At 44.4% G+C, this 11,029-nt stretch overlaps 1 protein-coding gene across 1 annotated transcript; it reads right to left on the reverse strand.

Moving 5' to 3' along the window:
• Positions 1–1,945: 1,945 nt before the first annotated feature.
• ITPRIPL1 (ITPRIP like 1) lies at positions 1,946–3,511 on the reverse strand. Its single transcript, XM_056860953.1, has one exon. The coding sequence runs from the start codon at positions 3,509–3,511 to the stop codon at positions 1,946–1,948; it is 1,566 nt and encodes a 521-aa protein (XP_056716931.1).
• Between the last annotated feature and the right edge of the window lie 7,518 nt (positions 3,512–11,029).

Here is an 11,029-nt window from a genome sequence, read left to right on the forward strand (position 1 = left end):
AGCACACACCGGATGGTCATTTATGGTTATTTAAGTTACTCAGATGATTACGTGAATAACGCCACTTGAGTCCTTACCTAGAGTGGAAGGAACTCAGCACCTTACTCCTATGGGGAAGCATAATGTATTCTATTTATGAAATGGTTATTCGCTTGAAACCAGATATTGTGGATGATGAAATATAACTGCATTATATTTTTGTAAGTATTTTGTACATATTTAAATGACTAACTGTGATAGAATTTTAGTAACTTATTGATAAATGAGACCAGTAATTCAGAAGAATTGGAGACAATTGAAAAGTATTTTTTATTTATTTATTGTATTACATAGGAAGAACTGATGAAGAAATGGGCTTTATGCCCTGAAACGATCGTTTTCTCCTTCTATGCATAACTTGCTGTTGTGTGAACAAAGAGCATCTTAAGAGAATACTTCGTGTCTCTCCTTCAATGCACATCTTGCTGCTATAAGGATAGAGCATCCTATAAGAACATTTCTTGCAAACTGTACTTCATTACTTACCTGCTGGAGGAATTAATGTGTTACTTGCTTTGACATTTCATTATGTAAAATTGTACATCTCTTATTGTAGTATATAGAATTGTTAAGGGTGGTTGTGTTGCCACATACTGTGAAAAATACAGCTACAATATATTTGGCTTTGGTAACAGCTATACTCCTGTACTAATTTCCTCATCTTTCTGATACGTGTGCAGAGGTGTCTTTATTTTCCTTCACTACCTGGCAGTTGGCAACCCTATCCATTAACAGAGTGGGACTTTCCCCCTTCCCCTTCCTGCTGCCGACCACTAATCATCCCTCCTCTTTAAAATGTTGGTCCTGGGGATCAGCAGACCCTCAGGAAAAGTATATGTGGCAAAATGGATATGTGTAGTGGGACTGGGGAATTGGCAGAAATCACTTCTGCAAATGGAAGTGCTGTTTGGCCAGAGAAAATGCAGAGTTAGATACAGGCCACTATTCTGCAAATGTATTTGTAACAATCTCATGCCAAATATTATTGCCTGAGCCTTTATTTCACATTGCCAAAGGCAATATCTGCCATGTGCTGTATTCATTAATTTGCTACCGACTGCCCTGCCCTGGCTAATAAGTCTCTACTGGAAATATTTGCAGCCAAAGTTGCCTCCTTTCTTATCTTTGGAAAAGGTGCCATGGCTCATTTCAATGAGTTTTCTGCAGGAAAACTTCCTGGTGGAATGTGCTTCTTGTTAATTAGAGGGAGGCAGGGGTACCTTTCACATTTTCTGCCTCAGGCACCACAAAGTCTTGTGTGTTTGACATAGGTGTGATTATGCTGTCAGGGTTACATAGTTGCTTAGCTACACAGTTCCTGCTTTTAGAGATACAATATTCTTAGTGCACCCCTTACTTTCTAATTAATCCTTTCCTTTTATTATTAAGCTTATATGACCCAAGGTTTTAAGCCTAAATCCAACACATCACAACAGATCAAAACAGACAAACCAGTTCGCTGGTTATACTTCCTAATTTATTGAAACTGTAGCAGTGGGAAGTATACAAAACAATCATAGTTATTAGATATCCACCATGATTAGCTGAAGGGGGTGTCTAGAGCTAGAGCTAGGGAAAGGGTATGAGACTGATATCACTGAAGGAAAAAAATGGCAGAACATTTCTTGCTGGAACTTTTATTTTAAGTCTAATAGAACAAATTCCTTGAGCATATAAAAATACAGACGAGTAGCTGGCACTAGGAATATGAGCTGACTTGATTTGAAAGGTCCTTTGCACGGGTATTTCCCCAAATCATGCTGAAGCATAGGAAACCTGTGAAGATACTCAAATGACACCATTCTGGGATCTGTGATGCCATTGATTCTAATTTGGTTTGCTTTCTTTACCAGTCTTTTTAGGGCAACCCAAAGAAGACTAGCCTTTCTAATGGAGTTGTCCTTTCCTACTCTTCACAGTCTGTCACCAGCGCCCTCACTTGTTCTACTACCTCCACAAACTCCCTCATTGCCTCAGCATGAAGGTTGGGGTCCTGTTCCAAGTGCTTTAAAAGATTGACGGGAGCAGCAGTGCGAAGGGTCTTGGGCATAGGAATCTGAATGGGCAGGGAGATGTTTCCAATCAGGAAGTGGTGAAGACATTTCTCCTGTAGGGCGATACGCATGGATAAGAGGACGTCCTGCAGCCTTTGTGCAATGTCTTCAGGGGCCCAGTCTGACAGCGGCCGAAAGAGCAGGAGATGCATCAGACAAGTCTTGTAATGATAGTTAGTGAGCACAGGGTTCTTCCTGTCCGATGAGGTGGACTCTTTGAGATAGATGAGGATCTGTAAACATTTCAGGTGGCAGCTCTCCTCTGGGGCTCGCTGGCTCACCCATTCGAAAAAGAGCAGCTCCTGAATCGCAAAGGTCCTGTGCCAAACTTTACCAACTAATCGGTCCATCTCAGCTCCTTGAGTGGCCAGGAAGACTAAGCTGTCTCCTTGTTGGACTCCAAGTATGATGTCAACAGAGATTGTCCTTCCAGACCTAAATGCCAGTTTCAGCTTGCATGATGTGTTGGAAGGCGTAGGAAGGAGGAGATCAAGGTTGTACTTGTAACACATATTTTTCCAGGCCTTCCCCACAAGACTCTGGAACCAGTGGATGGTTTTATCCACATCTAAATGGGAGCTGGTACACAAAACGTGCATGAGGAAGGCACCTTTCTTGTCTTCATTCAGCTTTTCCTCAGAATTATGAAGGAAGCACACAACGTCCCCTAGCAGCCTTTCTCTCTTGCACATACAGTCCATCTCCACCAAGATGTGTCCATGTTTGCTTGAGGTGCCCTCAGAATCACTTGTTTCCAGTTGGAAAGAGTGTCCTTTGGGTGGCACTACTGGCACCAATACAGTGAATGCCTTGGACTCATGTGTGTGCCATCCTTCAAACGCACTGTCCACTCCAATACAGTTCTCCAACCGAGGAAGGGTGTTCTGATAGGGAAGGACATTCTGGCAGGCCTCCAGCAAGTCATTCACAAAGGACTCAACAAAATCACACATATTGGTTAGGTCCCCAGTGTCCAAATCTGTGTGGCGGTCATAGAAATCCTCTAGAACTTTTTGCCTGTTGCCATATGTTTCAGATTCCATGTCAGTATCATCATCGTCTTTGGTGGTGGTACTACTGGAGGTATCAGTGCTAGCGTCATCACTGGGTTCCTTTCCCAAGGTGTATATGTAGCACATAAAGAGGAACAGAATGATCAGTCTCACATAGTGCCACACTTCCCAGGTTTCATCATCCATAAGCTGATCAGTTTTAATCCAGTCTTTCGGGGTCTCCAGTGGGTCCCAGGTCCAGCCTTGCTGGTCATCCTCTGTCTGCAGGAGCTCCATTTTCTGTTTCATATGTTTCTCATGGTCCAGGAGCCGGTTCTGTGTGGCCAAGTCTGTGTGGTCACTGACCATCAGAGGGTGGTAGACCAGAGCTGCCACAACTAGGAAGATGAAAGGACCCAGGACCATAATGATTTGCACTTGTTTCTAAAGAAAAACATGAAAGGAAATTATTCAAGCTGACGTCAAAGGAAAATAGGCAAGACTGTATAAATTATTTGCTGAAAGAAATTAAAATTCTTCACCTGGGAACACAACATCTGTATGAATTATATACAACCTTATTCGCAGAATTTTTTTCTAAGTTTGGTGGTCATAGAAAGCAACTCCACAGGGAACTGAAGCCCCCCTTCCAACCTCTGTCAATCTTAAGCCATCCCTCTGTTTTTTGGGAATTTTAACAGGAATCACCCACATATTTTAAATCTTATCTTAGACATTATCTAGGAGACAGAAAGGTGGAGTACAAAGCAACTAGGTTAATAAGGAACAGTGCAGTCCTAAACAGTTACATCCTTTTAGTGCATTGAAGTCACTGAGTTTAGGAAGGTGTAACTGTTTAGAATTGCATTGTAAATATCTTTGCAACTATAGAGGCTAGAAACTGGCATGTGTGTGTTTACATGAAAGCTGAGATAAGAAGCTGAAATGTCTAATCAGTACTGCATCCTGTGGCTTTTCTGCACTTCCACATATTCCACATAGTTCTGGAAATAGGAATATGTGGGATGGATGGAGTCAATGCTGCTGGATTTGTCATGGCAATTCCACAAATTTCATCCCAACTGCAAATTTTAATTTGTATGTAAACACTACTGTGTTCAGTGTAAGACATGATGAAACCCTTAATTATGTCAAATTTAACAGGCCCCATAGCATTACTAAAAACAGTAATGGCAGGGGCTGTTTGGCATTCAGAGGGCCTTCATAATCTCAAACCCTGAGGAGTGAAGCCTAATCTATTTGGAAGTGATTATTTACTTATTTTTCATACACCTTTCTCCAAGCAAGGTGGATTACAATTGTAATAAAAACAATCATATAACAATTGCCTGAATTGATCCCCTGGCTCTCTCTTGCTCAGAAAATGGGATTTTAGCTGGTGCAGCTTCATCATTAGAGGGCTGAGAAAAGTTGCAGCTGATGAACTTCTCCCTTCCAAAAAACTATTCAAATGGTATAGGTATCTACATGTACAGGTTGTTTGTCTGGAGGAGCAGGATTGTAAACGGCCTCAAAAGTCTGCATGTTTGGCCAAATGCCCCAATATGCATTGCTGGTATTGACTGCATGCCTGGGCCTTGGGGGCCAGTGGGCACGACCCTGTTCCCCTCTAGTGTCTTCAGTAAATCTATGTCTTCCCTAGCATGTGGTCATCCTCTTCTTGTCTCCTTCCCTCCTTTTTTTCTGTTTTTCTCCTTAAACAAACAAACAAACAAAAAACCCAAATAATATAATAGTGGCACAACACACTTTGGATTAAGAAATAAGTGCCACATACAGTTAATTTAAAATATGTGTCTGGCATGACTGCCACTATTACAGGTAGCTTAGAAAACCATAGACAAATAAAGCAATATACTTGTGGGGGATAGCCCTAGTACAAAAATCAACCCTAAAAAAGCAGCAACCCCAGCAAGGAAAAATAAAACAAAGAATAAAAACAGCAGGGTAAAAAACCTCCTGTTCTATCCACCCATTGAAATGAAAGCCAGTCTATTACATTTTTATGCAGACCCTTCTCCTAGGAGCTTAGGACAGCATACACAGTACTCTGCTCCTCTGTTTTATCTTCACAACAACCCTGCAATGTAAGTTAGGATGTGAAAGAGTGACTGGCTTAAAGTCACACCCGGGGAGTTTCATAACTGAGCAGAGATTTTAACCTGGGCTTGTTTGGTCAGAGTCCAACTCTCTTAACTATGCAGGCTGTAATCAAGAGTGCTCCCATTTTTTTCTGGCCCTGCTTGCGTGCCTTTACCTGTCACAAGATGCGGGTGAAGATATTTTCCCCTTTCATGACAGGAAAGCTTTCATGCCTATCTACAGAGGCACTCTGGGGCAGTGCATCCTACACCAGGCGTGTCTACCCATCACCCCCCTATGGGCACAGCACAACATCCTAAGTAACTCTTACTTTTTAAAAGCCTGAGCCTTCCCAAGTTGTCCTGCCTTTTCCCAACCTTGTTGGCTGCTACTACGGTAGCTGCAACATCAGCCTCTCCCATTATTACTACTTGGCTGTCTGTGAAGTCACATCTGTCCCAAAGTCACAGCTGTCCTTAAAGGGAGAGGACCCAGCCTCAGTTTCTCTTCTGTTGCTTCAAGAGACCCAAAGTCTTATTTTTTTTTATCAAACAGGAACTGCTCAAATGCTCATTGGAGTAGAAGAGATATGGCATTCAAGTCCATATTTCCATTTTTTTAGACTTGGAACAACCATTAGATTGGTTTCAGAGGGAAAAGACCTCAGATGGCAGCATCAATCAATTCCAAAATATCAAAACTTTTGGCTGCTATGTGGGTCCGTTAAAAATTTCAAAACCAATAGCAGTGAATAATACCTTATTTGGCTGGTTCTATTCAAAGTAGCACTTTTCTAATCAGTTCCAAGGCTGCGCTTTGAGAACAATTACCCTGAAATTATATATGTGAGAAAGCTTCCCAGCAGAATGGGTCATCCAAGCACACTTTTCAGAAAAGACTCACAAGATTATTTAACACATTCACTGCAAAAGGGACAACAGAACTTCATGCTTATAGAATCAGAATCATAAGAGTTGGAAGGGGCCATACAGGCCATCTATTCCAGCCCCCTACTCAATGCAGGATCAGCCTAAAGCATCCCTGACATGTGTTCATCCAATGTCTGCTTGAAGACTGCCAGTGAAATCATAACGTCATGCTTCATTGTGAAATCATAACATGCTTGGTGTTATTTATGATGAAATTATGTTTGTTTGAACAGAGGTTCTAGATCAGGGGTGGGGAACCTCAGGCCCGGGGGCCATATGCGGCCCCCGGGGACATTTTTTGTGGCCCTCGGGAGCTCTGGGGCCCTGCTGCAGAGGCGGGGCGCAGGCCGGCCCTCCCAGAGGGTGTTCCTGGCACCACGGCTTACAGCGGCGCTGCGGTGCCCTTTGGACCTCCTCTCGCCGACTGTCGGCTGTTGAGCAGCGAGAGGGAGGGGGAAAGAGGCTGGCGGCTCCCGGCGGCAGAGCATGCATGCAGGAGCCGATTGGGCTTCGGGGGGGGGGCTTTTGTGGACTCTGGGGAGGAGAGGGCATGGAGACTGGGGCCCTGTCGCGCGGGGCTCTGTGCGCCGCTGGGTGTGTGTGTGGGCAGGGGAGGCTAGGGCCCGGTCGCGTGGGGCCAGCGTGCGCGGGTGTGTGTGTGTGGGGGGGGGGGGAAGGCTTTTCTCTCTTTTCTTCCTCTTTTTCTGTCACTCTTTCTCCTTTTTCTCCCTCTTTTTCTGTCTTTGTCTCTCTCCGTCCTTTTCTTTGTTTCCCTCCGTCCTTTTCTTTCTTTCTCCCTCTCCATTTCTTTCTCCCTTTCTCTCCCTTTCTCCCTCCCTCCCTTTTCCTCTTTCTGTTTTCCTTCCTCCCTTGCCGATCAACTGTGGGCTGCGCCCCCCTGGCACCTCGTTTGCTCAGGCCCACTGCTGGCTGCCCTTCCGCCTGGGAGGGGGGAGGGGGGGCACCCTGCAGGCCTTCTCTGTGTGGCCTCCCCTGGGGTTGCCAACCTCCAGGTGGTGGCTGGAGACCTGGCAACCCTTGCCTCTTCCCCCCCACGGGAGATCTACACCTGGTATGGCCCCTGAATGATGTCATAAATGTGCAAATGGCCCTTGGCAGGAAAAAGGTTCCCCACCCCTGTTCTAGATTATCTGTCAGAACATCAAGGAAAATTGCTATAAGATTATGGCACAGTGGTACGTATCAATTGGTCTTTCCATTTTTAGCCCACCCTTCCTCCAAGGAACTCAGGGTGATGTACATGGTTCTTCTTCTCCATTTATCTTCACAACAATCCTAAGAGGTGAGTTAGCCTGAGAGAGGAAGACTGGGCCAAAGTCATGCAGCAAGCTTCATGCCAGAGTGGCGCTGTTTTAAATAAATCAATAAACCACTCTTACCTGGCAGTTGGCGGTGCAGATCATTTTTACAGATCACCAGTTGAACATCCAGTTGAATATATAGGATGCCAGAATCTAGATAAAGCTTATGGAACTAATGTTGGAGGATCATTTTCTCATAGGGAAGCTAGAGAGCCAGTGTGGTGTAGCCGTTAAGAGCGGCGGACTCTAATCTGGAGAACTTGGTTTGATTCCCCACTCCTCCACATGCAGCCTGCTGGGTGACTGTGGGCTAGTCACAGTTCTCTCAGAACTCCCTCAGCCCCACCTACCTAACAAGGTGCTTGTTGTGTGTGGGGAGGCGATTGTAAGCTGCTTTGAGACTCCTTTCGGTAGAGAAAAGCAGGGTATAAAAACCAACTCTTCTTCTTTATTCTTCTGTGGTGGAAATGAACTGCAGGGATTTGTCTCCCTTTAGACCCTTTAAGCCCATTCCTGTTTCAGTGCTACTATTGTTCCTGGGAGGAAGGTCTGAAGGCACCTGCCGTACCAACATTGTGTTACTTCCTTAGGTTGCATTCCTTCTCTCAAGGGTACCCAATGGGCAATGAAGTCAGGATATACAAAATGAAGTAATTCTTCATTCAGTTAATGAAATTGAGTATTTAAATTGTGGAATTCACTGCCAGTGGACTGTGGATGTAGTGATGACTACTTAGCTATAAAAGGGCAATAATCAGATTCACAGTCCCATCAATGGCTACTAGCGATGGTGACTAAAGGAAGCCTCCACATTCAGAGCCAGTAAACCTCTGGATATCAGTTGCTAGGCAGCAATAAAAAGGGGAGGTGTTGCCCTCTTTGCCCTGTTTGTCGGCCTTACAGGGCAACTGGTTGGCCACTGTGTGAAATAGTCCTGAACTAGATGGAAAATTGTTCTGATTCAACAGAGCACCTTTTATGTTGTTACATTCTTATTAACAGATATCCCACTGCGGCTGGTAGAGGGCGCAGTTGTGTTTCAGGAGGTTCCATGTTTTAAAGTTTTTGCATGCACACACACAAAAAGTTCAACTAAGCACATAGCCAAACAGTGTAGGTAATAATGCAGAACAGACCACAATGTTTGATGCAGCTCTAATGGTATTTGGCTCGTTTTAAGAGTGGTTGCACACTTGCCAGGGCACACAGATTTGCCAATGTTATTCTGCTATTTCTGCAAGAAATCTTAAGCCCCAGCAATTAGCAGCTCAAGCCAACAAAATCCCCAAACCAGCAAACAATCTGATATCAAGCATCGTGTCAAGCAGCCTACGAAAAATATTTCCCCCCTACTTTCCTAAAAGAAAGAAGGAATGGAACCAGATGTTATTCAGAGGGGAAGGAGTTCTAAATATGGATATATTAATATTACATAAGGCCCTGTTGCTTATTTTATTAATCTGATTCTGTGCGTGTCGGTGTATCCACAGGCTCCACTCTCTGAGAAATCTTGTTTATTGCCCCCTGCCCTGACTTTTCACCCTCTGCCATTTTACAATTTATAACAGAGACATATTTTCAATTGTTTTATATAGATTTTGTACATCTCTACAAATATAGCAGATTATAAAAAGGACTCACAGACATCTGGCTGTGTACCAATCTGTTATGATTAAACACACACACAAATGCATACACATACACCACTGAACAGCCCCCAAAATGGAACAGTCCAGTAATGGAAAGAGGCAAAAGGCCCAGGCATCCTCAGAATGTTAAGTTTTGGGGGTGTTGTTTTATTTTTTTACTAGACTTTCTCCTGTATCTTTAACAGCAGCAGCGCACACCAAAGTTAAGCAGGGGAAATTTTTCGGACCATGATCTCAGAGCTAGAAAAAATTATCTGTTAACCTGACAACAGCACAGAGCAACCTTAATGCATGTATGTGTATGATATACTCATAATACACCAGTTGCTAAAAAGTGCGCATTAAGCCACACAAAGTGAAGGATAGCTTGACTGCTGTGATTAGATTGATTAGATTGATCCAGTCTAGAAAAGTGTAATATGTATGCCCCAAGCTCTAAGTATGGGGGATGTTGGAAACTGAAATCTTGATTTTGAATTAAACAGAAACACTTCGTTTTTCAAACCATTAAACGTGAGGAAGAGCCTACATAACAAGATATTTCCTCAAACTACAGGAAATAGCTCAACATGTTGAGCTCAGTGAAGAAATGCCTGAGCCTCTGTGTGTGTGCATCACAATTGTGCCATACTTGTGATTGTGACATCAAAATGCCCAGAGCAACCGTGAACACTGGTTTGCAAGGCCAGAGAAATTTTAAAGGACACTGGCATGCTCTAGTCTGTGAGCTCAGCATCAGGCTAAGCCAGATCTGGAAGAGAATGACCTTCAGTGGGGCTGGGAAAACAGATGTCAAGGAAAGAGACATAGCCAAATACTGCAGAACTCTGGAGAACTCTGAGGGAAAGTGATTCTTCAAGCTCCTAATGAATCCTCTCATATCCACAAGCAGGGCCTAACAACACTTGAGCCCCCACCCACCCCACTCCTTAAGCAAGGGATTTAGAGGGGCAGGGTTTGTTCCAATTTGGATTTAGTTTCTGGTTATAACACTAGGGGATGGCTAGGAATTATTGCCCAAGTCACTTTGGCAAATGACCCGAGAACAGTGATCTCTGATATGGTGCCCACAGACAGGTTTTGTGCTACCCATCTGATTCTTCTCTGAAGCATCTCTTCCCCCAAAACAATGAGACAGTCCTATCTTTCTCCTCCACCTCACTGGGACAGGTTGCCAGGTCCCTCTTTGCCACCTGCAGGAGGTTTTTGGGGCGGAGCCTGAGGAGAGCGGGGTTTGGGGAGGGGAGGGACTTCAATGCCAAAGAGGCCATTTTCTCCAGGGGAACTGATCTCTATCGGCTGGAGATCTCCAACTAGTACCTGGAGGTTGGCAACCCTACTTCAGAGGAACCCAGGATACATCATCGTTGTGTCTGCCGGGAGCATCCATTCAGAAATAGCCGTAGGATTTCCAGCTCCTGGTTGGGAAATTCCTGGAGATTTGGGGGTGTAGCCTGGGGAATCAATATAATGCCAGAGTCCACCTCCCAAAGCACCCATTTTCTCCAGGGGAACTGATCTCATTTAGAGATCAGTTGTAGTTCCAGGAGATTTCCAAGTCCCACCGGGAGGTGGGCAACCCTAGCTGTCTCCATCACAGGAAGATGTTTTTGACTTGAAGTTGCCCCATCCATGGTGCCCATTTTATTTTTATTTTTCAGATTTGTAGCCCGCCCTCCCCAGCCGCAGCTGGGGATTTTGTGGTGACACCCCCTCCCCATTCTCAGCATTCCAAAAGTGCATACAAGCTCAACTAGACTGGGGACCCTGCCCTGGAACATCTTTGTATTTTGCCACTTGGCATACCTGCTCTGTTTATGGGAATTGTGGTCCTCCAGACTCTTCAGGTTGACCTCTGGGAGCTGGTATGTGACAGGAGATCAAACTAATCCTTTTTGGGTCTCTTCCAGCTCAGTCATTCCACAGTCTCCTTGAACTCCA

This window comes from Euleptes europaea, chromosome 14 (assembly GCF_029931775.1).
Source record: "Euleptes europaea isolate rEulEur1 chromosome 14, rEulEur1.hap1, whole genome shotgun sequence".
Classification (NCBI taxonomy): Eukaryota; Metazoa; Chordata; class Lepidosauria; order Squamata; family Sphaerodactylidae; genus Euleptes; species Euleptes europaea.